The sequence below is a fragment of the Dermacentor variabilis genome, chromosome 6 (assembly GCF_050947875.1).
Source record: "Dermacentor variabilis isolate Ectoservices chromosome 6, ASM5094787v1, whole genome shotgun sequence".
Taxonomy (NCBI): domain Eukaryota; kingdom Metazoa; phylum Arthropoda; class Arachnida; order Ixodida; family Ixodidae; genus Dermacentor; species Dermacentor variabilis.
In genome coordinates this window covers 83,728,744-83,756,085 of record NC_134573.1, presented here as the reverse complement: position 1 = coordinate 83,756,085, position 27,342 = coordinate 83,728,744, and the positions used below count along the sequence as shown (strand labels likewise).

General features: G+C 48.7%; 1 protein-coding gene across 1 annotated transcript; it reads right to left on the bottom strand.

Moving 5' to 3' along the window:
• LOC142586197 (uncharacterized) lies at nt 1–27,342 on the bottom strand. Its single transcript, XM_075697451.1, has 4 exons — nt 27,148–27,342; nt 23,701–24,165; nt 19,019–19,208; nt 1–446 (listed from the first exon to the last, which is right to left on the bottom strand). Exons 1-4 carry the CDS (start codon nt 27,340–27,342, stop codon nt 10–12), a joined length of 1,287 nt encoding a protein of 428 aa, XP_075553566.1. The 3' UTR covers nt 1–9.

Sequence of the window (27,342 nt, the reverse complement as noted above, 5' to 3'; positions counted from 1 at the left end):
AGCGTCCCTTCAAGCGGGCGCGCGCCGCACAGCGCCAACTAACTTGTGACAGGCCCTGTACGTCTCGGCGGCCACGTGTTTTCCGAGCGGGTCTGTCGTCGCCGTGCCGGTGTCCACAAATAGGGCATCGTGCAACTTGGTGGCGAGCGCGTCACCGACGTCCTCGGCGAAGCTCGAGTTGCCGCCGGTCCAGGAGCTGCACACGTACTGGTAGAAGCCCGTGCACGTGTCCCGGCCCAGGTTGAGCAGGCCGGCCAGGTAGTCCTTGGCGTTCCGGCACTCGGCTGTATCGCACGCTACGCCTGCGGAGCCGACGCGAGCCCGCGACATGTGGTACGCGATGCTCGCCAGGATGGCGCTGAGCGTGAGCAGTATGGCGCAGCCGACGGCGGCCAGAAGCATGTGCTCTTCGGGGTTCAGCCCGCTCAGCTGACTCTCCTTAGAACCTGCAAGAGCGGGAAGTCTAAATTACAAAATTACAGTGCTAGATGGGCGACCAGTTTATTTCCGGAGCCACGCATTAATTTTTTTAAACGTGTTTACCTTTCACCGCAGAAGCGGTCTTTTTCGACGTCTCGCAGACTTCCATTGCCCGAAAACTGCCGTCAAAGCGCTACACGGCTGAATGCCGGGAAGCGCACTGTTAACCAGTCAGCGTGTACGAGCCGCTGTGCTACCGCTTTGTAGGAATGTCGGCCGTCGTTTCCGTTCTCCGTGTAATTAGCAACGAAACGACAAATACCGACTAAATATCCTCTCTACGCCAAATATGTCGGCCTTCAAGCGCATGAAGTGCTTTCACAAACCGAATAGCTCTATGTGGCTCTTGCACCCGTTTTTATACTTCCCCGCTAAGAACAGTCTCCCACGAGAACTGACCTACGCGGCTCAATCGTCTCCAGAACGCAAATTATAACACCTACACTCTCGCGAGGACATTGTGGTGTTTGAAGGTTAAAGGGATACTAAACAAAAATGGGCAAGAAACGAGGGAAGCATCGAAATTCGACTCGGAAGGCGGGACTGTTCCGATACGCAGTGTTTTTTCACATACTTTTTAAACGGGTGGTTGTATTTTGGAAGGATTATGAATGCGCGGCGGCTCCGTGCCGACCGCCATGACGTCATGTGTGTCGGCTTGCACCAGCTGGGCATTCCTCCGCCAGACGCCAAAGAGAGCGGACGTGCGTGCCATGGGCTCCGTCGACTACGGCCGCTCGAGCACAATCTGGATTCGAGGGTTTTTGGTTTATAACTGGAATCAACAGCACTCGACGAACGGAGATCTAGGATATCAAATTTTCCAAGGTGGGCCCTCGCTTTTCGTGATTTTTGAGACAAGTGTTCGACGAGCTGGATGGTGAGCTAAGCCGAAGGTTCGACCCGAGAAGCCACCGGCGGCGGCGGAGTTAGATTGGCTAGAATGGGGAGGTGTGGAAACCACGGCGCTTGCCACCATTGCCTAGCGAGGCCCCGCTGCGCGTTCCTGCCACTGGGAGAAAATTCGGCGCTTCCGTCGGGGGCGCCGCCAGCCTGTCAGTCTCGTTGGCCACGGCGCTGCGCAAGGTAGCTCTCGTTGTACATGTAGTGCAGCTCTAGTAAGTTCTTACAGTTGTGCATGAGCTTTTACAGCTTGGCAAAGAAAGAGCACCAAAGGGGGATATGTGTCCGCTGGAGCTTTGGAGTCCCTGCTAGCGGAGTAGCAGCTGCTCCCAGAAAATTAAGAAACAATATTGTCAGATGGCATGCGAGGATGGATCCAGAAGGATTGAACGTGCCGGGGCAATGGTACGTTAGAAAGAAGAAAGGGAAAGCGGCCCCCCTAAGTGAACAACGGGGCTCGCCATACCGAACAGCAGCGAGTCGCCGAGAAGCTCGCAGGGAGGAATATGGCGGCTAAGTCGGTTGAAAGGCAATTTGCCCGACTTCCGGACGGCGGCGAGAAAATAGTGATAAGGCCGCACCGTGGTCTCGTACGTCTGAGGAAATACGGAAGTGCGTATTTGGCAGACGTAATACTCAGGGTGACTGGCGTCAGCCCAGACGCCGCCGGAGAGGACGTCATCTCGATGAATCAGCGGTAGAAGCGTTTACTCGGTGTTTTATCGTCCACCTGGAGGCAATATTCCACGTTTCTTTAGTTTTCTCGAAAATTTCTTCGCATACGTCTGTACGTATAAGTATGACGTCGTCTGGGGTCATGAGTTTAACATTGATCTCCTAGCTGACACGTGCTTAACTCAGGAATTTCATATCTTGCTTCAGTCGCATGGTTGCTCAAGCGTTATCTCCGTTCCAACACGAGTAACCTGTGCCGCGTCAACTTGCCTGGATTTGTTTATCACCAATGTTTCAACGGCTATCATAAAAGCCGGCGTTGTAACCTGAGCGACCATATATGCCCGTTTTCTTCTGTCTCAAACGATGCACTGAAAAAAAAACGGACAGCGTCTTTTCCCCAGCCAAGTGATTACACCAAACCGTCTCGAAACGTTTCGCAGACAGATTCAGTTACTTGACTGGAGCGATGTGTATGCCACACAATGTGCACAATAAGCATATGAGGAATTTCTGCGTATTTTCATCACGTGTTACCAGGAAAACTTTCCTCTGCGAAATAGACGCAAGCGATCATCGCACATTCGCAAACCGTGGATCACGGACGACCTCTTTCGCAAAATAAAGTTTAAAACATGCTCTGTAACAAGTTTGTTAAGTCTCGTAATATAACCGATCTACACATATTTAAACGCGACCGCAATAAGCTAACAAATGAGCTTCGGAAAGCCAAGGCCTCTTATGAATATGAATACTTCATGTCTTGTCAAAATGATAGTCGCAAAACTTGGAAAAAACTAAATGCTCTGGTAAATCGAGCGCCGTCGTCGCCTGCAAATATTGAGATTTTTAAAGATGGCATTATCATCCTGGATGAAGTGCTTCTTGATTATTTTAATAATTTCTTTATTAATGCAGCTGGTTTATGTGTCCATAGAAATGCCACCCGCTATGTTCAGGTCAGGTGCCCCGATAGTATATTCTTATATCCTACTACTGAATCTGAGCTAGTCCATTTATTTTCTGAGTTACGTAATACCACGTCGACATTGACGGCATACAGATTACACCTGTAAAGCACGTCTTGGACATTATACCGCCTGTTTTAACATACATTTACAACCTCTGCCTGACATCTGGGGTATTTCCTGCCAAAATGCAGACAGCTAAAGTACTTGTACTGTTTCAAAAAGACAATAAAACTGTGATATCTAATTACAGACCCATTTCAATACTTCCAGTATATTCAAAAGGACTTGAAAAAATAATATTTCGGCGTATTTCAGATTTCCTTGAAGAACATAACCTGTTCACTGACTGTCAATATGCTTTCCGAAAGGGTCGGTCAACCCAGCTCGCGTTACTAACACAAAAGGAACTAATATTGCGAAATTTTGAAAACAAGCTGCTTACTATCGGGGTTCTTATCGACTTCAGTAAAGCGTTTGACTTTATTAACCATGAACTTTTGTTAAAGAAGCTAGAGTACTACGGTATTCGTAGTATTGCTTTGGATATAGTGAAACCTTATTTAAATCAGCGGAATCAAGTTGTTGAAATTAATGGCATCTGCTCCCAGTTCAAGCAAGTAACAGTTGGTGTTCCCCAAGGAAGCACATAGGGCCCCCCGCTTTTTAATATATACGTAAATGACCTTGTTCTTGTCGATAGTGAACCTAAATACATCATCTATGCAGATGATACTACGGTGCTTTTTTCATCGAACAACATTAAAAGGCTGGTTTCAACTGCAAACTCTGTTCTTGAAAAAATACAGAGATGGTCACAGGATAATGGCTTAAAAATTAACACTGACAAAACAAAAGCTATCTTATTTCAACCAAAAAATAAAGGTGTGAACTTAGAGACCAACATTATAATAGGTTCAAGAATTGAGCTTGTTCAGTCTGCGAAGACGCTAGGTGTCTTTTTCGACAGCCATATGTTATGGAATGATCGCATCGACTTCCTTGGAGTCAAGCTTGCGCAAGTCGCTGGGGTGCTCTTCAATTTAAGACCGCTGCCACGCAAGGTAAAACTTCTTTTGTACAACGCTCTCTTCCTGAGTCACGTACACTACTGCTGCCTCGTGTGGAGTACGACGTCTGCTACAAACATAATCCGGTTATTCTTGCTTAAAAAACAAGGCAATACGCAGCATCTGTAATGCTCCAGTAGACGCTCAGACTGCACCTCTATTCAAACAGTTGAATTTACTCACACTGCATTCTCTGTTGGAGTTGAGGCTGTTACTAGCCTATCGTAAAGAAGCGAAACAAAGCCAATCATACATTCCGTCGTTAGCACAATTAATTAGGAACAGAACAGAATACAGTACACGGTCACCTGAACACTGGCATGTGCCGCACCCTCGCACTAACTATGCTCTTTAAATGTTGTACCATCGCTTACCGCGCCTATTAAACACGCTTAAGTGTAATAACATAGATGTCACTTCTTGTCCTGTATCGCATTTATATGAGCACTTCAGTGATATTTGAAGACGAATTTAGTTGTTGTTTGTGACCGTTTTCTGAAGTAGACTGTCGTCACACATTTCCGTTTGATATTAGCCTCTGTCAACGGCTCAATCATGTCTTATTCTTTCCTAGAATGATTACTTTGTTAATGATTCTATCGGTGCTTTTGTTGTTCTAGTGTACACTGTGGATTGCGTAGATTTTTATGGTTTGTAATTTTTTTTCATTGCATTTCTGTTTGCTCGCATACTGTCTAAGCCAACTTATTGTTTTTTTGCTTATGTATTGTTTTGTCGGTTCTAAATCAGTGCCTGTGCCTTCTGCTGCTGCCCTCAGACCGGGTTTAAGGCCCGTGAAGTTGCTGCGAGCAACTTTTTCCTTAAATCCCCCATAAAGTGTACGTTTATGGAAATAAAGGAATATTTGTATTTGCATTTGAATGCGAAGCAACATTCCATTCTCGTCGCCACTGTCAGCGCGGAAAGGAAGCCAAAATACGCCGACTTGAAGCTCCTTGTGTTCGAAGGGGAAAAGATCGAAATGACTACGTACGTCGCTATGCCGGAGGACTGCGGGAAAGGCATCGTGCATGAAGTCCCTTTGCCCTTCTCGGACGCACCCATCTTGAAAAGGCTGCAAATCTACGGGAATCCTCCGGTCCTGCGAGTGCGAGGACTCGGAAGAACGTCGAGGTCAGTTTTAATACTGTTAGAAGACAAAGAGGTGCCGCGGTGGGTGAGACTCACGCCCGTAGCGCAACGCTGCGTAATCTACCGCAAGAAGTACGAAGTTTGTAAAGCCTGCGGGCGGCTCGTACACCGCGAGGACGTATGCAGGGACCTTGCGAATGTAAAATGCCGTGGCTGTGGCATGGAGCAAACCCATTTATGTGAGCCCAAGGGAAAGGACACCCGCTCGGTGACAGAAAATGTAGAGAATTCTACCGTGTTCCTTACGAGGTGAATAAGAGGCAGTGGGAATGAGAGATCAACATGCTACAGCAGCCGCAATTTCAGAAGCAGCAGCAAGCCGTAGCGACCGCCGAGGTGAATCCCCGGGTTCGTTCCAAGGTGAGGCACGGAAACTAGGATTTTGGAGCCAGAATCCACTCCTTCCCGAGGCTGGAGGAGACCACCGGAGGGCAGCAGCAGCGTGACCGCTCGCGCTCCCGTACCAGTGGGCGCTCCGGATCCAGACACAGGGAGAGATCGAGCTCCAGGGACCCGACGCACCGATGGACTAAGAAGCGGAACCAAAGCAGGGGCCGAAACAGCGTAAGCTTTGGCAGTGGGGCTTCCCAGGCAAAAGATATGAGGGACGAGGAGATCCATAAATTGCGGAAAGAAGTTGGGGAGCTTAAAGAGGTCATTAATAAGCTCACTCAAGAGTTGCATAGACCGACATTGCAGGCACGTACGGGGTCCCCCTCCCTTCACTACGCGCAACCAAAATTGGAATTGAAACCCGCCTCCTTCCCCCCCCCCCCCCCACTTGGCCCCTAAGGCTGCGACTCCCACTCAGCCTGCGGCACCGGAGGAGGATAAGAGGATTGTCGAATCGGCAAGACCACTCCCAATGAAACGCAAAGGGGAGGACCCTGATCCGTTGTTGGCGCTAGTGAAAAGATTAGAAGCCAAAATCAAAGCTAAATTCGATTCTTCATAGTCCAAATTATGGGAGCAATACATCAGACAAAAAGCCAGATCCAAGCCCTTACGTGCGAGGTACGAAAGCTAAGGGCAGAATTAGTAGCCCTAGGAGAATGGCAACTAAAAGCGGAGGAACAATTCGACCAGCTCCAACATGGCCAGAGGCGCATCAAGTAAGTCTTTAATCTGGTAGTGGAACTGTCGCGGCTTCCGACGCAAGCGGGCGTTAGTCCAACGGTACTTGACGCTATTAGATGAGAAACCGCTAGCTATAGCCCTGCAGTAGACGCGCAAAGCAGCGCAACTCTCGAGATACCAAGCTTTTTCACGTGACAGAGGTGAGAAATCTCGCGTCACAACGTTCACTATGAGAAATATTGCGGCAATCGAGCACGAAATCAACTCGAGAGAAATTGAGGCAGTGCCACTGGAAATTCTTACCGGACGAAAAGAGGAACCGAGGGTGTTCCTCTTAAATTTGTACAGTACTCCACAGCGGAGAAAGGTGAGATTCAAGGCCCTCGTTCGCGAAGCGATTGAGGCAGCCGGGTCTAACCCCTTGCTCATAGTCGGTGACTTTAATGCGGCGCACCCTAAATACGGTTACGCTAAACAAGATCCGAAAGGCAGGCAGCTATGGGAGGACGCGCACGAGCTAGGACTCACCCTACACACGGACCCTAGTAGTCAGTCCAGGGGTGGGGGGGGGGGGGGTTACCAGACCTTCTCCAATGTGACAGATCTGAATTGGAAACACTCGGAGCATAATTTCGGAAGCGATCATTTCATTCTGTCTCGATCATTAAAAAGGGGTTGAAGATGCGTCGTGCGCGTAAACCGAGGATCACGGAATGGGGATTATTCAGGGAGAAGCGAGAGAAAGCTGCCATAGGGAGAATCACGAACATAGAGAAATGGACGGAGGCCCTCACGCGTCACGTTGAAGAGGCAACCAGGATGCTTGAAGGGGACGATGCCCGGAAATAGCTGATAGCAAACTGCTTCACATGTGGGAGGCAAAACATGGTATGGAGCGCAGAATAAAGAAGCAAAAATGGAGCCACTTAGGAGGAGGATCGCTAGACATAACACAGAAATCGAAGATTATGCGATCAAATTATGCGGACAGAATGGTGCAGCAGATGCGACGAGATGGATGGGGGGCATGAGCCTTTCCAAAACGTGGAATCTGCTGAGACACCTATTAGATCCGGCCAATTCGATAGCCAAATCGGGAATTAGATTATCAAAAGCCAGGCACGCGTTTGAGGGTACAGATGCGGAATTTATGGACAACCTAATCACCATGTACAATGGCGATACTCATAGCACCCCCCTCCCGAGTACGACGGAACTCCCAACGAGAAGTTCGACGCACCCATCATGGAGGCGGAGGTAAGGGCAGAAATATTGGGACTAAGAAGTAAATGAGCTCTGGGCCCTGACGGGATAACTAACAAAATTTTAAGAAACCTGGACGATGCCTCCATCAGCTCACTGACGGAGTACATGCAAGAAATGTGGACTAAAGGCCACGTGCCACACCACTGGAAGGTGGCAAACGTGATCCTAATCCCAAAGCCGGGCAAACATCCGGAGCTAGAAAATCTAAGACCTATTTCCCTAACCTCATGCATGAAGAAATTGATGGATCGCGTAGTCCAGACCAGACTGACGCGCTTTATGGAGCAGAAAGACCTGTGGCTGCACGAGATTATCGGCTTCCGACTGGGCTTGTGCACGCAGGACGGGATGCTCCAACTCAAACATGACATAATCGACTCGCATTCTAGAGACGCCAAAGTAATTCTCGGCCTGGACTTGACAAAGGCTTTTGATCATGTTAAACACGAAGCGATACTCCGCGGTCCCAAGAAATTGGGGCAGGCGCTCGAATATACGACTATGTCAAGGTCTTTTACAGCGAAGCTGTATAGTTCATCCCTCCAAGAAAATTTTCGTGTCGTAAGCTGAAAAAAAAAAACTCCCCATACGTTCGCCGATTCCGGAGATAGTGCAATGCCGACCCGACCCGTGGCGGAGGTGAAGCAGGCGATAAGCCCTCCCCATACATGTCCGATCCCGAAGATAGTGCAATGCCGGGCAGACCCGCGGCGGAGATGCAGGTCGTCATTAAGGGCCCCACATACACAGCTACGCTGGTCATCATTCACATAGTAGAATGGCACTTTTTTTTTGTCAGACAGAACTGCCTGCGTGAAGTTCCAAGACATCGAATCTCCCACACAGAAGTTAGGGAGCAGCGGCACGCCGCAGGGCTCGGTTCTGTGCCCGTTCCTCTTCAACGCGGCGATGAGGGGCCTCCCCGAAGCTCTCAGAAGCATAGAGGGGCTAAATTTCAATGTGTATGCGGATGGCATCAACCTCTGGACCAACCATGGGAGCGATGCGAGCATCGAGGAGCGCCTGCAGGCGGCGGCGGACACTGTCGTGGACTATGCTGCCAGTAAGGGTCTCTCGTGCTCTCCGCAAAAATCGGAATTAGTCGTCTATAATCCGAAGTCGCTCCGATGCAAGCGCAACTGGGGAATTTGACATTGAAGTAGAGGGGCAACCAGGCCCAAGGGTAAATAAAATGGGAATCTCAGGATTTTTCATACAGGAAAATAGATATAATGATGGGGCAATCAAAAAGCTAGAGGGATTTGCCACGCAAATCCTTGGCATATTTAGAAGGGTCGCGCTGAAAGGACGAGGCCTGAAGAAAAGAAGCTTGCTTAAACTAACCCAAGCATACGTAATAAGCCGCGTGTGGTATGCCCTGCCTTTCTTAAGTATCAGGTCAGAGGAGAGGAGGAAACTCGACTCGCTCATTCGACGGTGCATACTAGCCTTAGCCTTAGCCATAGCCTTAGGCTTACTAAATTAGCACCTCCACAGAGAAGCTTCTCTCTGTGGGAGTTCACAATACCTGGAACGAAATTGCGGAGGCTGTCAGAATTTCGCAACTCGAAAGATTAAGCCGAACCACCACGGGCAGAGCTATCCTCGAAATGGTAGGCCTGCAAACAGATAGGGGACTATGAGGCAAGACAAACATCCCACAGGACTGCCGAGAAAATCTAATCATTCCCCCACCCCCCACCCCCTCCTTCGTAACATGCATCCCATATTCAACACGGAGAGGAGGGAAAGAGAACGGAAGTACTAATCGGGTGCTTCGATTCGATGGACAGCAAGTCCGTTGCGTATACGTGGACGCGGCAAGTGGCAATTCGGGTGCGGCGGTCACCCGAATTGCCGAGGTGGTCGACGGCCGAGGTGCCCCCTTATCGGCCGCCACCATTAGAAGCCGCAACACGGCAACGGCTGAAGAAGTTGCGATAGCGCTCGCTTGCGTTGGAACGGAAGCAAATTTCATAATTAGCGATAGCAAAACGGCCATCTGGAATCTTGGAAAGGGTAGGATCTCGCCGGAAGCGGCAAGGGTTCTGGCCAGTAGAATGCTCACTGCTCACTGACTACGAATGGAGGCGTTACACTACGGGGACGAAAAGGATACGAAAGGCAGCTCTCAAGGAAGGGCAGTTAGAGCGCAAGCGAGATATCGAAGAGGCAAGGTATGTGCGGAAAACGCATATAACCAGAGAATTGCGTCTGCTATCGCAGATAGAAATTTCTCAAGGGAACGCGTTGGAACGCAGGCGAGCGCGTCGTCGGGCAAATTACGCGATGAAGAAAGCACCACAAAAAAAAAAATAAATAAACGTGCCGAAACTCCTCTGAAAGTTGTCTAAGTATGCGTAAGCATTGTGCCGCTTGCTAACATCCATGTCGCCCGGTGTCATGTCGCCCGGTGTTTTGAATTACTGCAAAACAGAGCATCCCGATTTATTCACTTTTCATACGAAATCAATGTAAAATCCTTGAAAGCGGAATCGAGTTTATCACAACTTTCACTCAGTCGCCCTATTGCCAGTTTTCGCTTATTTCACATTTTCCCGCAGTTCACTATGCTCCGCACCCTGCATTGTGTCGCCAGACCGCATTTCTCACCACACGCGTCATCCATTTCACGCTTTCCGGCCACGTGCCTGCACTGTCACTTTTGCCGCCTCACTTGCTTCCGGTGTTGCAACAGACTAGAATAACCCATCCAACGACATCGCTGTCATTATGTCCTCATCCGCTTTCGCGGAAATTATTACAAATCATTTTTCACGGTATTGAACACTACAGGTCATTTGAATGTTTGTTCCCAGCCCTTATGTAACACTCCTCGGGGGTCCTTAAGGTAATAAAATGATATGAATGAAATGAAAATGTCATGAAACGTGCTCCGACGAATATAAAGTATATAAACTCTTCGCAGTCGTTACCAAGATTGTCGTAGTCTATGAGATTCTTATCAACCATTTCCTGCCCTTACCAGCCTTATCTGACATGATCCGATTCTTATCAACACTTATCGGTCCTTATCAACCTTGTCGGACTTGATCCAACCCTTATCAACCGTTATCAGTGCTTATTAACATTATCAGAATTGACACGACCATACAGAGCTATTATTGCTCTTTAGCACCTTATCCATCCACGTCCAACAGTTATCAACCATGATGAGACCCCTATATCTCCTCATCACTAATTATCATCCTTGTAAGTCATTGACTGCCTATCTGTCGGTTATTACGTGGCGTGAAACGCATAAGCCCTATGCATCGCTGGCATTTAGGCTCTGAAGGAACGCCCAAATGGAAGCACATCCCGCGACCACCGAAAACCAACCTGCATGCAACAACAAGCACGGGGCGTCTTTGACAATAGATTTTTCTAAAATTGAAATTTTCTTGATCTATACAATGCACCAAGTCGGCTCTCCGTGTGGTACTAGAGATGGCTTTTATTCCACCATCACCAAATCTTACAACAAAGCCTTCATAGAAACGATAGTTTTACACATAATTTTCTTTATTGCAATTCGTCTTACGTGATGGCCAGGTTTCCTCGTTGGGGAGGCATAGAAATGCTTACGTATTTAAAAAGACAGAGCACACCGCTGAGAGTAAATGTTCATTTATTTTGGGGGTTTCTCCTTCCGCGTCGTAGAACACCCTGCGAACGCGCACAATAACTACTAATAGTGGCTTAACCTGTCGAGGTGTTCAAATTGAATAGCTCCAAACGTTTCAAGATGCTGGCACGTCCGTAAGAAATTCTTAAGGACGTTCTATGCCGCTCGTGGAGGCATACATCCGTTGCGTAATGGTTTCAACGTCGGACTTGTGTGCTAGAGGTCCACAGTACTTTATACACACAGTATATAGTAGAAGCAGCGGAAGAATTCTGTACTGACTTCTACAGTACCCAGAGCAGCCACGATACGTCCATTCGAAGTAGTAATGAACAGGTTATAACTAGCGATGAAGATAGAAGGGCCTTGCAAAACGTGGAATGTGGTCAAGCGATAGGAGAAGATGGAATAACAGTCGATTTAATCAAAGATAGAGGAGATATTATGCTTGAAAAGCTTGCGGCCTCTTATACGAAATGTCTCACGGCTCCAATGGCTCCAATTACGTATTGTATGCTATGTATAGTAAGCTATGTATTGGGTGCTTTCTTAGCTCTCCTCTTGCTACGCCAAGTGTCAGCACATGCCTTACTGATTTGCTTTGCCTCCTCATAGAGGGCGCATGAGTTTTGAGGCACGGATATTAAAGAATGTATTGGAGGGTAGGCATATACAGCTCCGCTGTAAAACATTTCTCTCATTTACCAAACACAATATTGGCGGTAAAAATGATTTTAATGGGGAGACCATCATAGTGTGCGTGGTATTCTTTGAAGTAGCTTATCTCTTAAAATACGATAGCCTTGGTTTCAAGGGTAGAGTATAAGCTCCATAACTGATGATTCCAAAGAACGCTAAGCACTATCTGAGAATTCCCCAAAGGGGAGTTTCTGTCCCAATTTTAAAATGAAGCTTTCTTGCCGAATTCCAGGCAGTTATATAGCGAAAGGTGTATACGACTAACCTTCCGAAGTTTTTCGGCGTCCGGCAACAAAAACAGACTTAGCGATTTCTAACAAATCCATACAGTAGCACTGCGGCGGCGTAGATGCCAAAATGCGGAACAGATTAGAACGCTTGCCGTGAAAAATAGCGTGACGTCAAGGTTATCGCAGTATATAAGAAGTAGAGGCATCAGCGCCAAAACAGCTGCGTTATCGGTGGGGTGGACACGTATAGTTCGTACACCCGAAGAACAACATGCGTAAGAGGAGCGCCGGAGGGAACAGCAACGAGAATGTAAACGGCGCCGGCGCGAAACAACCACAGACAAAGGACGTTCCCGCGGTGCTGAACGAACACAACAATCGCGAGCCCGGGCAACCATTCCACTCTGTGAAGATGGAATGGCAGCGAAAGCACTTTGCTTTTCCTATGAGAGCTTTGACTGTCGTCAGCCTTCGCTGCCATTCTATCTTCACAGAGTGGAATGGTTGTCATCTTATTCGCACGTACATCTGGTCTCTAACACCAAAGGCGTTTAATGGAATGGCACCATCTTGGAACGGTGCAGAGTAGTTCAAGCATGCACTTTCATATAATAATTACTAGAGGGAACTGCGGCGCTATAGTGTCTACGGAAGCTGGAAGCAGGACCATGGAGCCAGCATGGGAATGATGGTTAGTGCATTGATTTGGCCAAACTGTCCTTTTGGCTTCAGACGGCTTCGCGTCTTTGGGAACTCGATTTTCAACAAAGTACGATGTTATGAATAATTAAACAGACACTGGAATGGTTCGACAGCAGGATTCCTACAGAGGAGAAGGAAACAACTTTACCGGCACCAAGGAATTCTAGCACACAAGCCTGATATATAAAACCGATACGCGACAAATGCACGCGTCGGCAAGCAGCATAGAACACTGTTTATTGTGGGTGAGGAGAGGGTGTTGGGACGAGCCAGCACGTTGGAACGCTTGGCGCATTTCGATCCGCAGTTGGACTAGAGGAAACCGACGCATCAGATAGACTGCAAGTGCAGCACGACACTATGGACACAACCTGAAAATTGAAACAAATGATTATATATGTGTTATGCACAGCATGTAAATATGTGTGATACTATCCAGACTGTCTACAATTTACTGCAAACAAAATGATTTCTTTTGTATAACATGCTGTTGTTTAATAATAATACCGCGTAAACCAAACTTCATATGCACAGATAGTTCATGAGCGAATGACATCAAGAGTGCTTCACCGTACGTAACTGTCGACTGCAGTTGAGTCTGCCTGTTTATTATTATTATTATTATTATTATTATTATTATTATTATTATTATTATTATTATTATTATTATTAGAAGCTGATTAATAAACTGTCAGACTGCACACAGGGTTTTCTCGGTGGTTATGGCGTCATGCTACTTGGTCGCGGGTTGGTCTCAAGATGGTCAAGATTGATCCGAAGCCGCGATCCTCAGCCCCATAATGGCATGCGTTGTTACGTTTGACCGGCGGGAGCTGGCGATCTTCGGTGAAGCGACCGTCCGAATGGCGCCGGTAGGTCTGCTGCGGCGACTCGCTTTGAAAACATAACTGGCTGGCAGCGGTGAGGCCGACTTTACGACTTCGTGCTGTGTCTGCGGTGAGTGCTTGGTTCTTGCTTTGATTCTCTAGGCTTCATTTCGTGGTTGTTCTGTTGAAACAGCAGGGAAGCTGGATTGTTGATCGTTAGCTAGGTTGTGTTTTCCTAGGTAGGTTCAGCGAGCAAGACCAAGGCAGTAAAGCAGCAATCATGGACTTAAGGACAGTACTGAGAAACGAATTGTCGATTGTTGGTGAGGAACTCGGCCTGGAGGTACGCAAGGAAATGCTAAAATCGGAATTATTGCAGCAGATTTCTGAACAGGCCAGTGACGAGGACATTGACATTGGGTTGGAACTTCTTAGAAAAAGAGAAAAGAACGGGACAGAGAAGAACGGGGAAGAGAAAGAGAGGAACGCGAGAAAGATCGGGAGTTAAGAAAAATGCAACTTGAACTTGAAAGCAAACGTTTGGAGTTGTCTCAAGGAAGTGAGGAGGCTCTGGAACGATCAAGTGAGGCAGAATCATACCGCATGGACAGGCTGTTAAAGTCATTTGAGGTCAGGAATGACATAGGCTTGTTCCTCGGAAATATTGAAAGGCCTTGCTAAAAGATGAACTTCGGTCCGAGTAAATGGCCACAGCGGTTGCTGTCTATGTTGCCGTGTGAGGCGGCGGAAACAATCGCCAGACGCAGTGCACAGGATGCATATGATTATGCGAAAGTTAAGGCTAGTCTCCTGAAGAAATACCACCTTTCAGCCGAAGCTTTTCGGCAAAAGTTTAGGAGCGCAGGCAAGAAAGATAGCGAGGGGTATTCGGAGTTTGCATACGGCTTAAAGGCCAACCTACTCGAGTGGCTGAAAAGCGCGGAGGCGTACGACAGCAGATACACGATCATTGAATGCATGTGTCTAGAGTAGTTTTACAAAAGCATCCCCCAAGCTGTGAAACTGTGGGTGCAAGACAGAGGGAATGTAAACACTGTGGAAAGGGCGGCTAAATTAGCCGAAGAGTACGCAACGCGCAGAAAGCTGAACGATGAGGACGGAAATTGGGACGGTTGAAATCGACCAAGGAAACCATTTCCGTTCAAGAAGGGTTCACAGACTAGAAGACCGGAGCATGCAAATGTGGAGAAAAAGCCCTGAGAAAAGAGCGCGTAGAAACCAAGCGGGGAAAGCGTGCAAAGATAGCACAAAAGAACATTTGAATATTTTAGACCGTTCCGCTGCTATAAGTGCCACAAACTAGGACATATCGCTGTAAACTGCGGGAAGCCTAGCGTAGTTTTCTCCTGCGTGGACGAAAAAGACGAGAATATAGAACTTTTAAGCCCATATCTTCATGACCTGAAAGTTAATGGTAAACCATGCCGGGTGCTGCGAGACAGTGCCGCCACTATGGACAATGCTAATCCGTCTTACGTGACGGTAGATGACTTCATTGGAGAAGTAGCATGGCTCAAAGAGGCTGTAGAAGAAGACAGCCTGTGCTGCCCATGGCCAAAGTCAAAATCAGTGGACCGTTCGGGGAGCTAGTGACCGAGGTTGCAGTTTCCAATTTTTTTTCTCGCTGCAGTACCCTCAATTTTTTTCGAATCAGTCGGATCAGTTACTGCGTGACAAACGGCTTAAACTGGGAGAGGGCGTAGTACAGGCATTGACGCGAGGCCAAGCTCGTGAGATCACGTCGCTTTCGGCTGAAAACGCAAAAGCTGCTCTAGCGGAAGTAGCAAAAGAGGTAACTTCAGTAACCAAATCCGAGCTGGGCTGGAAGGACGAAAAAACGGTTGAGGAAACCTTGCCAGCTGACCAGCTCAATGAGAGCGGATCAGTAGGGTGTCGAAGTTCACGCCTGCAGGAAGAGCCAGCTGACGCACTCACAAGCGAGACAGGGTCGTTACTATCACCAGCCTCAAAGAACTTTGGTCGGCTCTTACGTGTGGACAGAGAGTCACTGGTAGCAAAGCAAATTAATGATGACAGCTTAGCTAAACTGCATCACACAGCTAAAGAACGCATTGCTATGCGCAACGTGACGATACAAGAGAGAGGAGCATTGTTGTATCGGCACTACAGAGACCGAAAGGGTAGGATTCTAGATCAGTTAGTCGTACCTACTAGGTACAGAGAGGACCATTTCATTCTCTGTCATGGAAATGGGTGGTCTGGCCACCTAGGCATAAACAAATCAAAGGAAAGATTGCTTATGGAATACTAGTGACCTGGCTGTTTCAAAGACGTAGAAAACTTGTAAGATCATGCGACGCCTGCCAGCGCTCGGGTAAACCAGGAGAAACATGGAAAGCTCCACTAAAGGTCGAGACGATAGACACGGTAGGGTCTCTACCAAAGATAAAGTCGGGTTACAGGTACTTATTTACCATGCTGGGTCCGGCTACAAAGTTTCCAGAAGCAATCCCTCTGAAAGAGCTCAGCTCCACCGAAGTAGTAGACGCGCTTTTGACAGCATTCGCACGAGTTGGGTTTCCAGCCGAAATTCAGGCAGATCAAGGGTCAGTATTCACCAGCGTACTGAATTCCACATTCTTAGAAAAGTGCGGACTAAAGTTGATGCACAGTTCCATCTATCACCCTCAGTCAAATAGTGTAGAGAGGTGGCATTCGGTGCTTAAGCGAGTTTGGCGGGCGCTCTGTTACGAGCACAAGGAGAACTGGGAGAACTCTCTGCCGGCAACTTTGTTTGCTTTGCGAACGGTTCCACATGAAGCGACAGGGTTCTCGCCAGCAGAACTAGTGTATGGGAGGACACTCCGTTCTCCACTAAGAATGTTGAGAGATGTGGGAGGAAAGAGGAGAGAGCCCAACAGTTGTTGAATACGTGCTAAATCTGCTGGAACGGCTAAGCGCAAACCAAGAACTAGTCGAAAAGAACATGGCAGTAGCTCAAAAGAACACCAAATTTTATTACGACAAGAATGCGAGGCTTCGTACGTTTAACGCCGGAGACCAGGTAATGATCATCGAACCTTCAAGGAAGAACAAGCCTGAAGTTCAGTGGGACGGACCTGTTAAAGTGTTGCACAAACTTTCAGATAATAACTATGCTCTGAAAATGCCCGGTCGCAGGAAGGAGGTGAGGATATACCACTGCAATTCGACGAAGTGGTACGTAGAACGGAGCGGAGCCGTTAACTGTACCATCAAGGAGCAGGATGACACTAGTACCGAGTTTAATGAGCATACGGCGACCTCCAACTCTGAAATCAGCCTACAAGTAGTAGTAAAACATTCGGTAAGCTCGCACGCTCTCAGACCCGAGCAACTAGATGAGCTAAGAGGGCTGTTAGGGTAATATCTCGACAGATTCAGCGATCGGCCAGGTAGAACCGAACTAATAACGCATGAAATAGAGCTGACATCAACCGAAGCCGTAAGATCAAAGCCTTACAGGGTGTGTCCACGACAGAAAGAAATTATAGAGGCAGATATACAGCGTATGCTAGAGTTGGGAGTTATTGAGCCTGCTGAGAGTGACTACACGTCATCACTAATACATGTAGAAACCCCTAACAAAGACCCTCGTCTGTGTGTTGACTACAGGAAAATAAATGCCATCACTAGGAAATCAGCTGTAGCCGATACCCATTATTGAGGAACAAATTGAAAGAGTTAGCGCTGCTAAATACATTTCAACTATAGATCTCGTGCGGGGATGCTAACAACTTCCCCTTTATGAAAGTGCCAGCCGCTATGCCGCATTTATCTCACCTCTTCTCGCCCTCTCGCCCTCAGCTTCGGGCTGAAGACCGCGCCGTTTAGCATGTCTAAGTTAATAGATATGGTCATAAAAGACTTGCAGGAGTTCGCCTTGCCATATCTTGATAATGTAGCCAATTTTTTCGGACAGCTAGGAACAGCACGTATCGCACCTCGAACAGGTGTTCTCACGGTTGAGGGAAGCCAGCTTGACGATAAAGGCGGAGAAGTAAAGGTTTGGCTACTCGCAGGTTACTGCGAGTAGCCAGTAAGCTAGAAGCCAGTAGCTAGAAGCCAAAATCAGGTTACTTATCTTGGCCCTGTTGTCGGTCAGGGCACGAGACGGCGGGCCAAGCTGAAAATAACTACGATTGGAGAATTTTTACAGCCGCGCACGAAAACAGACGTTCGTTCATTTTGGGACTCGTGCGGTACTATCGACGGTTCATTCCGAATTACTCGCAAATAGCAAGTCCTTTAACGGACGCCCACCGAAAGGGAGCAGCGAATAGCGTGCACTGTGATAAGGACATCGAGAATTTGAAAATGCTGTTGGTTTCTCGTCCTGGTGCTTCGCGCACCGGACTGCGCAAAGAAATTCATAGTTCAGTGTGACGCAAGCGACAGGGGTATGAGCGTGGTACTTAGTTAGGTCGGCGACGATAATGAGGAACATCCTATCCTCTATGCCAGCCATAAACTAATTGTAAGAGAAGAAGCCCACAGCGCTTCAGAGAAGGAACGTGCTTGTTTGGTTTGGGCAGCCCAGATGTCGTGTTTCTTGTACGGGGCGAGGTTCATCTTCGAGACTGACCACTGTCCTCTTACGTGGCTCAATCAAATGTCACACAAGAATGGCCGCTTGCTCCGTTGGAGCCTCACTCTCCAAGAGTACAACTTCTCCGTTAGATATAAGAAGGGAAAGTTGCATAGCAATGCGGATGGTTTGAGCAGGCTAATTTCAATTCTGCGTTTAAGGATCCCGCCTAAATTTTAAGGTTGTTATTGATAATTTTGTTAAGCCAAGAATATCCCCTCTCATTTAGCAGGACTCCTCCATGATTGCCCAATTTGTCAGCACGAAATACCTTCAAAAGCTGACGTAGCGAAATGCAGCATTTGTTGTTATGGCACTTATGTTTTTTTTAAAAGCCTAGTGGGTCTAAAGTGAGATCCAAGATACGTCATCTCGGCGCAGAGCCGTGTTGTGGGGTTCCCTATGCAGTTGCCTGTCCTTGTTGGGTGTTTTGGGTCCGTGTCATCGTTTCACAGCTGGTCGCTGCAAATCAAAGCACCATCCCCCCCGCCTTTGCCACAAGCCATCCTCTTCCTGCCCAGCGGTTATCAGCACTGGCCAGGCGAGATTTTCGGGGCCATGGAGGAGCTGTTACGTTTGACCGGCGGGAGCTGGCGATCTTCGGGGAAGCGACCATGGGAATGGCGCCGCCAGGTCTGCTGCGGCGACTCGCTTTTAAAACATAACAGCGTATAGAGATTCTCACTACAGCGAAGTCGTATTAAAGAGTAGGGTGCTGTGGCGAACACTTACGGCGGAGCGCCATATGCATGACCTTGGATGCCGTGGTCGACACCACCGAGTGCCTGCTGGCGTCTATCCTCCTCGTGGACCAGGCGGTGCTGTCCTTCCGGGAAAACTGGCTCGGCCGCCTTGAGGTTCCTCTGCCGACCAATGAGGCCTCATTCTTCCCGGATTGCGGCACGGCCTCTGCGATGGCAACCTGAAGCCGTGTTGTCAGTAATGAATTTTGGGCACTGCATGCGAACTCAAACAGAACAGTATATAACATTTGGGTTTACGACCGTCTTGTGGATGGTAACCAGCTCACGTGACGATCGACGAACGAAACTGCGCACCACAACTGTAGAAGCAGCGCAATTTAGAGAAAAAAAAGAAAAACAAAGACCAACCCTTCGCCTACCGGAAAATGGGGGTAAGCGAAGGTTGTCCTACGTGCACTTGACCTTCGTCCCGGTTTAGTAACCCACAGGTAACTGTGCCGGATTGCTTCGGTTCCCCGCTCCCTCAAGCTCGAGATTATATTCTCGTGGCTGTCGGATTGCTTGGGCTCGAGCGGCTCTAACGGCTGGATAGGCGCGCCCACAGCGATTACTTTCATGAGCCAGTTCTCGCCGCCGCTCGTCGAATGCTGCCAGTTCCTCGGGGGAACGTCCCATCCGTTTTCCGTGAATGAATTGAACGGAAATGACGCCGGCGCAGCGCGCGTGCGACCCATTCCTGCCCTTCCCCTCCCCGGCGGAAGCGAAACGGCTCTGATCGGTGGCACACGTGCCGTGAGTGCGCGCCTACGCAGCTAGAATCTTTGCAAATGACTCACGCGCCGGTGTCGGCGCAGCTGTGAGCTCATCAAACCGTCCTTTCCCGCAGTTGATCTGCTCTGCGAACAGCTGGTTTTTTTTGCGTGACCACAACGCCATCGAAATTTGTGAGACAATACAAGCTTCGCTGGAAAAAGAGGCAAGGCTTTACATTTACTACAACAAGACACCGATGGTGACAATGAAGGCACGGCTTCACGGCATGAAGGCTTCACGGCACGGCTGTGCCTTCACGGCATGAAGGCACAGTGGCGACATGACAACTAGAATGACGAGACGACGCTGACGATATTGGCACGCATATAACGACAACGGCGGGAATACACGAGAACGACGAAAACAGCGTGGCAACAACTACGACAACGAATACGATACCATGGGCGACAATGAAATCTGCAGCAACAACAGTGGCAGCTCGACGATGACGACACAGACGGCGGCGACAAAGCGACACTTCCTTAGGGAAAATTGCCCAATCATGCCTACGCGTGCTCCTTTCAGCCAATCTATGAGAACCATCTGCGAGTAGAAAGAAGCACTAAATCGCTCTAGATTGATAAAAGGTGTGTTCAGATAAGCTCAGTCATGCATGTCCGGTGACAATCCCATTTTGAAGAAAAAAAATTTACTTTTCTGCCCGAGTGCCAAGGACAAGGAGAACAATCCTAGTTTCGCAAGAAAAAAATTGTCATCACAAAAGAAATGTTTAAGAAGCGCCCTGTCCAGCAGAAGTACCTTTTGCGAATTTTCTGAAATCCGCTCTTTGTTTAGCTCTCAAAGAAGAAAGCGTTGTGACTACGGCTCAAAATATATTTAGTGAAATACTGCGGGGCGATACCAATTGATTGTACCGTACTTCCACTAGGGGTGTGCGAATATTCGATATTTTCGAATACGAATCGAATAGGGTCCTATTCGATTCAGTGTTCGAATCTAGTAGTCACTTTCGTATAGGCGAAAATTTCTCGAATACTTTTTGAACATTTCAAGACGTCAACTGCGCCCGATCAAGCACAAAGTTTGAGCAAAATTACGGTAATATTTGTCTCTGCGGTTATATTGTAGACATAAAACATGAGAATTTGCGCAGTTGAGCAGGGTACGTCACTTTAGCGGCCATACTTTACAGGCTGCACAGCGATCATTTGCACTCTCTAGAGAGTCCATGTGCATATGAAGAAACAGCTTGTTTGTTCCTAATGCTGCACCTGTGAATTTAATAAACAACGCTTCACACCGTACTTTCTGATGACAGAAATTTGCTAACATTAAGTATACTAGGAGTTGAACATAATTTTACATTAATTGTTATAGAGGATGTTCACTATTCGAAAACTATTCGATAGCTATTCGGTATTGGAATCGTCTCTGGCCCTATTTGATTCGCATTTGATTCGGTCTCAAAAATCACTATTCGCACGCCCATAATTAGCACGGAGTATCATCTCTTTGACACTCCGTCTTAATCATCTAGGTTCCCTAGTGGACATCGAGGCACCCTAGTCTACGCTCGAAATATAATGCAAGAATAAGCATGTGCCTGTAGCCCTTACGCAGGATGCGTAAAGTTCATTCCGTATATTTCGTATATTTTCACAAACATCCGGTGGCTATTTATAATATGCACTGTGCGTGAGAGGATATGTTTGCAGGTGACACAGCTATATCCTGCGAGGCCCGGGATCGCGTCCGATTGCGCGTCTTGTCTGAGTCGCAGCTCTGTACAGAGCACATTAACTCTATGAGAGAGACATTTAACAGCACCATACCCATGGGTGCCACCATGGAGGAAGGAAAAAGTTAGGAGGGAGAATCTCGCAACGCGATTGAAGCCAAACCCGTCGGCCCTATACGTCACGTCAAAGTGCGCGGTTGGTTTTAGTGTTTCCGCTCTACAGGCAGAGCCACGGCAGGGCAGCTGAACAAGCGGGAAACGAATAAAAACAACTGGTATAGCTTACTGGGAACTAAACGTTCCAGCAAATCTCGATTCTTGCTCCGTGACCTCGACGCGGGAGGCCACGCATTGGGCGGCGCTACTGCGCAAATGTATGTGCTTCACGGAACATTCGCATGCCAAGGATGGCTGCGTGTAAAGCTTTAGCTGCGTGACGTATCGGTCTCTACTAACTTTTTCCTTCCTCCATGGGTGCCGGCAGATTTCCTCATCTGACAGTGCCTTCCATTGATCGCCTTCGAATGAGCGTTTGCTCACTTTTTTGTAAAGGCCACGGCGGCCGCAGGCACGACTCAGACAGCCGCCATTGCGGCCATTTCGGCTACTGCGGAGACCAGTAAGTGGGTAGACGACATAAGACTTTGGCCAAAGCTACAGAGGCAGTGTAAGTATAACTTTCGTTTACCCACTCTGTCTGCGCTGCACTCTTATTAGTGTACAAGCTTACTGGCCGAAGGCGACGAATGCAGCAGCCTGATGTTTGTCGTTACCCTTTATATTCTAGGGTTTACAGGGGCAGATTTGTAGGGGTGTTACTGTGCTATTGCTCCTTGTTTGACTTCACTGATATAGAAAGTGAAGTGGCTCGAATATGTCAGCCACACTTGAGTGGGGAGGACGTAAGTCACGTAGCGCTGACTTGAATGCTTATCGAAGTTCGATCATGCCATGGTATTTTGTGCCAGCGGTGGCGGTAACGCTGTGCATTTGTGGTTGCTGCAAGTGGCGCTAGCCTGGATGTCATCGCCCGACAATGAGTTACCGGCAGTTGGCTCTTAAGCGCTGGCAGGAGAGCTTGTTGCGCTTGCCTCGAGGAAAAGCGTGCATAGCGAACGGTCCCTAAACATGGGCACTCCTTGTGCAGCCGAGGCGGGTGAAGCTCCCCCGGTCTCATCCTACTCATTCCAAGTCACTGACGCAGTACTTTCCGTTCACGGCAGAACACGTCTTTCGTGTGCTCTTCCTCATTTTTTAAAATAAATAGTACTAAGTGATTCCAGGCATCTCGGCGAAACGTTGCTAGAGTGGCGGTCTTGATGCCTGGTTGTTGACGCCTGATTACTTTCGATTAAGAAGGTGCCAAATGGTGGTGCGCCTGTGGCGACCCCTGGTGCGCGGTACGCAGACTACTCGCTGTAAGAGGTCTGTCTATAGCAGCTCGCTGCCTGCGCGTGTGTTTTGCTTGCAGCCAGAACTCAGCTCTACCTGTACTGGACGTGACAAGCACAGATTTGTTAAATACGTTGAACCGTTATTGCTGTGCGGCGCACGTGGTCATTGTAACCGTGGTAATGACGCCGTCAAATGGCGCGCGGCCATCGTGGCTTTTGCATGTGCTGGGAAGGCCGCTATTTGAATTAGAATAATACCTTGCTGGGTCAGTGAAATGCGAAAAGGTGTGCCTATCTCTATCTTCTACATTTATTTTGAATTGGTCACTTGAATAAATCTGGTTGTGTCGCGCAAACTTTCGTAAGTCTTTTCGCAATTACCTTATGATAACACATGAAATATGTTGATTATGAATGTATAAAGGACGGTTCTAATGTGGTCACAGGGCCCTTTTAAATAGTCCCAGGGACCGTACTATGTAAGGATCCTTTCCCACCGATTCTGATATCCTTTCTTGTCCTATGTTGGTCTGAATGGCCGATGCCGATAGCGTGGACGTCGCTTCGTGGGAGCAAATGGCGAAAAGCAAGAACTTAAAGAAATACTTACAAATACTATTTTATAAAGATTATTTATCAAGTATTCTATCTCCCCCAGGTGGTCTCTGTAACCCTTCACTACGGCATTTCTCGTAGCCCACGTATTGCTGTCCGGCTTTAAATTTAAGCCTTATTATCCGCCAGCTAGTCAATCGCCCGCTCACTCAGTGCAATGACGTATAGACGCCAACGCGGCGTTCTCACCTTGGACTTCCGTCTCTCCGTGGGTTGATTCGCTTTATCCCCCTCCATGATGGCCAGGTCCTTGGCGGGTTTTCCACTAGGTCTGGAAGATGCAACGACATGTTCCTGGCCTACGCCTCTTGGCACCTCGGGTGGGCCTTCGTGTGCCTTGGCAGAGACCCTCGTGTCCTTGGGACTGCCGTCAGGTAAGCCATCAAAACCTGCCTTTACGCCTTCAACGCCGTTTTCGCCCAGCCTAGAAGTGGTCACCCGCTCAGCAGGTCCCCCTTCGCGTGATGTGGCAGCGACCGCCGATTCGGCCGGTTTGCCGTCGTCTTGAGCGGGAGAGGTCAGCGACTCGGGCTTTTTTGGGTCCTCTGGTGTCTTGCTTCCCTTGGATTTGCCCCTCGCCATCTTACCACCTTTCGAGTGACGGTGTCCCCGGCTTCTCCTGGTCGGGCCGGTACTGCCGTCTCCGTCCTGATCCTGGAAAGAGAGTTAAGGCTGGGACAGGTTCTGTGCACTCGATGAACAAGGCTCACTCTAGCTACAAGAGGACGCCATAAATAATAAAGGACCAGAGTACGGAGATCTAATCGTCATCTCAAACTAGTGAATGCCCGGGTACCGATGATACCACAAAAACAAGCGAAATAACAAATAAGAAAAGTTGTACAGGTCTCACGCAGAGTGGCAATCGACGTAAACGAAAATTCTGTAACCACTGTGCCGTCGCGGTCTTATGACGCCAATGCTCACGTCAATCAATAATCGCCGCTAAGCTTCCTTTCCACAGAATATGACGTGATCGCTTGCGCCAACCAATCAGCGCACGATGCTACCTCTTCTCCCGCCTTCCTCCTCTCAGCACAGCCACTTCCTCTACCTCCCCGCTCCCACCTTTTTTTCCAGAGTCCAACCTACACCATCATCACAGGCATTGACCTCTAAACCCGTTGGACGCCGCAACAAGGAATTTGGTTTGATAATCAAGGAAAAAGTCAAAATGAAAAGAAAGCATATAAATGCGGTTCGGACTTGTTCAGCAAGACAGTTTATTGTCAGAGTGAACTGCATCATTGCAACGCAAAGAGTAAAGTGCACCTTTGATCCCGAGAGTGCAACTAGAGGGCGTGCTTACGCCCATACATAACTTATGTATAAACACATACACACATTGTAAAGCAGCGTGCAAGTGCGGTGATACTCAGTGACTGATCCAATTACGAATACTTTCCGGCTCGCTTGAAGCGAAAGGCGAACTCTGCGTCACGTTGCTCCCTGTGTGTGCCTAGTTATAACAGCAAGGAGACGACTTCGTCGAAGAACGGTAAAACCTGTTTCGTTACTACCTGCGCGAATCCCGGAGACGGTACAATGCCGCACAGCTGCCAAAGCCGTAGCTGCAACAATGAAATCACTGGGGAAAGGAAGCTCATCTCGAAAACAGTGCCGTGTTAGCCGTGTTACACAGCCTTTCAGGGCATTAGTCGGCACTATGAGGCAAACTGGCGCACTGACAATCTTATAAATGGCAGTAGTGGTAAGAATGTTGATTATTTGCGCGCTCTATTCTTTCGTCTGTAGCCTAACAGAAACTGCGACGTGTGCACGCGCTTCATTCCTTCATTCATTCATTCATTCATTCAAGCGCCACAACGCATTATTGTAGGAAGGTTGCATTAGTATATGTTAAGACCAAAGGACGGACGGACGGACGGACGGACGGACGGACGGACGGACGGACGGACGGACGGACGGACGGACGGACGGACGGACAGACAGACAGACAGACAGACAGACAGACAGACAGACAGACAGACAGACAGACAGACAGACAGACAGACAGACAGACAGACAGAGAACCTTATTTACAAGGTCCTGGGAAGCTTTGCCCTAGGGCAGAGCTGTGGGCAGCTCCCACGTGGGGACTGGTAGGCCGAGCATAACCGCCGCGTTGTGGGCTCTCTGGCCAGCCCAAGTTTGCCATGAAAGTTCTGAGCTCTGGATGCCAGAGCTCAGTGAATAAGTACAAAGAAGAATTACCACTATATAAGCGGTATTAGTGGACCCTTTAGAAACAAAGAAGCCAGCAAGAAGGCGGAAGAAAGAAAGTACATGCTGTAGAACATATTTTGTACAGCGGTAAAAAATTTAAGAACATCTACTTCTCTATTCTAATGCAAATGCTTTCGTTGAATGAGTGAAGAAAGCATGAGTACTTAAACGCGCTAATGTGACACTTGTTTTGTGTACGTACCTGTTTTCGTTTACTTTTATCTCTTATAGTTGAAACAGTGCGGCGATAGGAGATAAACGTTTTTATAGGTGCGAAAGCATGAAGCGGTCCATTGAGAGAAGCCGGCGTCTGTAGCGGTGAAACGGCGCCTAAATTCTGATTGGCTGCGACGCCACGTCACGAGGACGCCCCTACGGAGCAGAGCGGGCGAAACGGTGTTAAGCGACGGGAGAGGGCGTCGCCGCGACACCACGTGAAGCCCCTTAAACTTCGTAAAGTAGTGACACTCTCCTCCTCCGACTTCACTCCTCGTTTCTCCTCTCTTTCACGCTCCCTCCTCGACCGTGGCGCCGCCTACACTGCTCGAGCGTAGCAACGGCGCCAACATGCGCTCCTCGCCACTCCGTAGACGCTTCTCGAGCAAAAATGGCGCTGATGCACGGCGCGAGGGCCCACGTGATGCTTTTAGGCCAATAGCGACGCGGCGTGGGCCTCGGCCAGAGCGCGCGAGGAGGAGGTGGCATTCTTCAAAGCGTGGCACTACTTTACGAAGTTTATGGGGTTTTAACACCACGTCCCCCAGGGCGCCTCCACGCAGAAGATGCGGTGACGTAAAGCCGTGTCGTCGGTGAGGCAGTGGGGTGATGCGCGTGTGCGGATGCCGCCGACTCGTTCTCGGAAGCCTGCGCGCGGTCCCTATCTCTCTCTCTCTCTCTCTCATCCCCTCTCTGGGCTTAGCTGCTGCGATCACCTGCCGGTCTTGCTGGCCGGGCCGCTCCTGCTTCCTCGGTCTCTTGTCGCGCAGGACGTCGGTGGCACGCGCCATTGGCACCGCTGGCTACGGTTGCTTGATGACTCGTGAAGCGCGTACCGCTATGGTACATTACTCGCAGCGCCAAACTCGAAGCGCCGCTCAGCCGCGTTCAATTGGACATCAATGCTTTTGCATTCACAACTCACAAGAAGCGCTTAGGTGTCCTGGGATTTTATTAAAGCTACCCGTAGTTTAATTTCCGTCACCCTGCATATCTTTCTTTTTCCTACTTTATATTGAAAGTGCTACCCAAAACTCCTCAAATAAGGCAAGTTTCAGGAGGCGCGTTTTACTCCACATGAGCAACTACATAGAAAAAAAGCCCTTGGTCCCACGGCTAGCTCACGTGCCACAGACGACGGACGGAGGCAGCTATGCTGTACTTCGAGTGTAAGCGCCGAGCGCACCAACTTACGCGCAGCGTCTTGGTTGCCGGCGAGACCTCCTCCTGCCCGGCAACTTCAGTGGGGGACCTCGCATGGTCTGGGTGCTTGGCTTTCGTGGCGCGTCTCTTGCGCGCTGATTTGACCTCCCGCGTGGTCTGCCACGGCTGCTGGTTTGCACCAGGTGCCGCCGCCATCTCGGGCCCATCGCGCTGCTCCTGCGTCAT

Coding starts and splice junctions, on each gene's coding strand:
- LOC142586197 (XM_075697451.1), bottom strand. CDS start 27,342: ATGACGCAGGAGCAGCGCGATGGGCCCGAGATGGCGGCGGCACCTGGT. Junction 19,209..23,700: donor CGGAGAGACGGAAGTCCAAG/GTGAGAACGCCG, acceptor ACACGGCTTCAG/GTTGCCATCGCAGAGGCCGT. Junction 447..19,018: donor CATGCATATGGCGCTCCGCC/GTAAGTGTTCGC, acceptor CCGCTCTTGCAG/GTTCTAAGGAGAGTCAGCTG.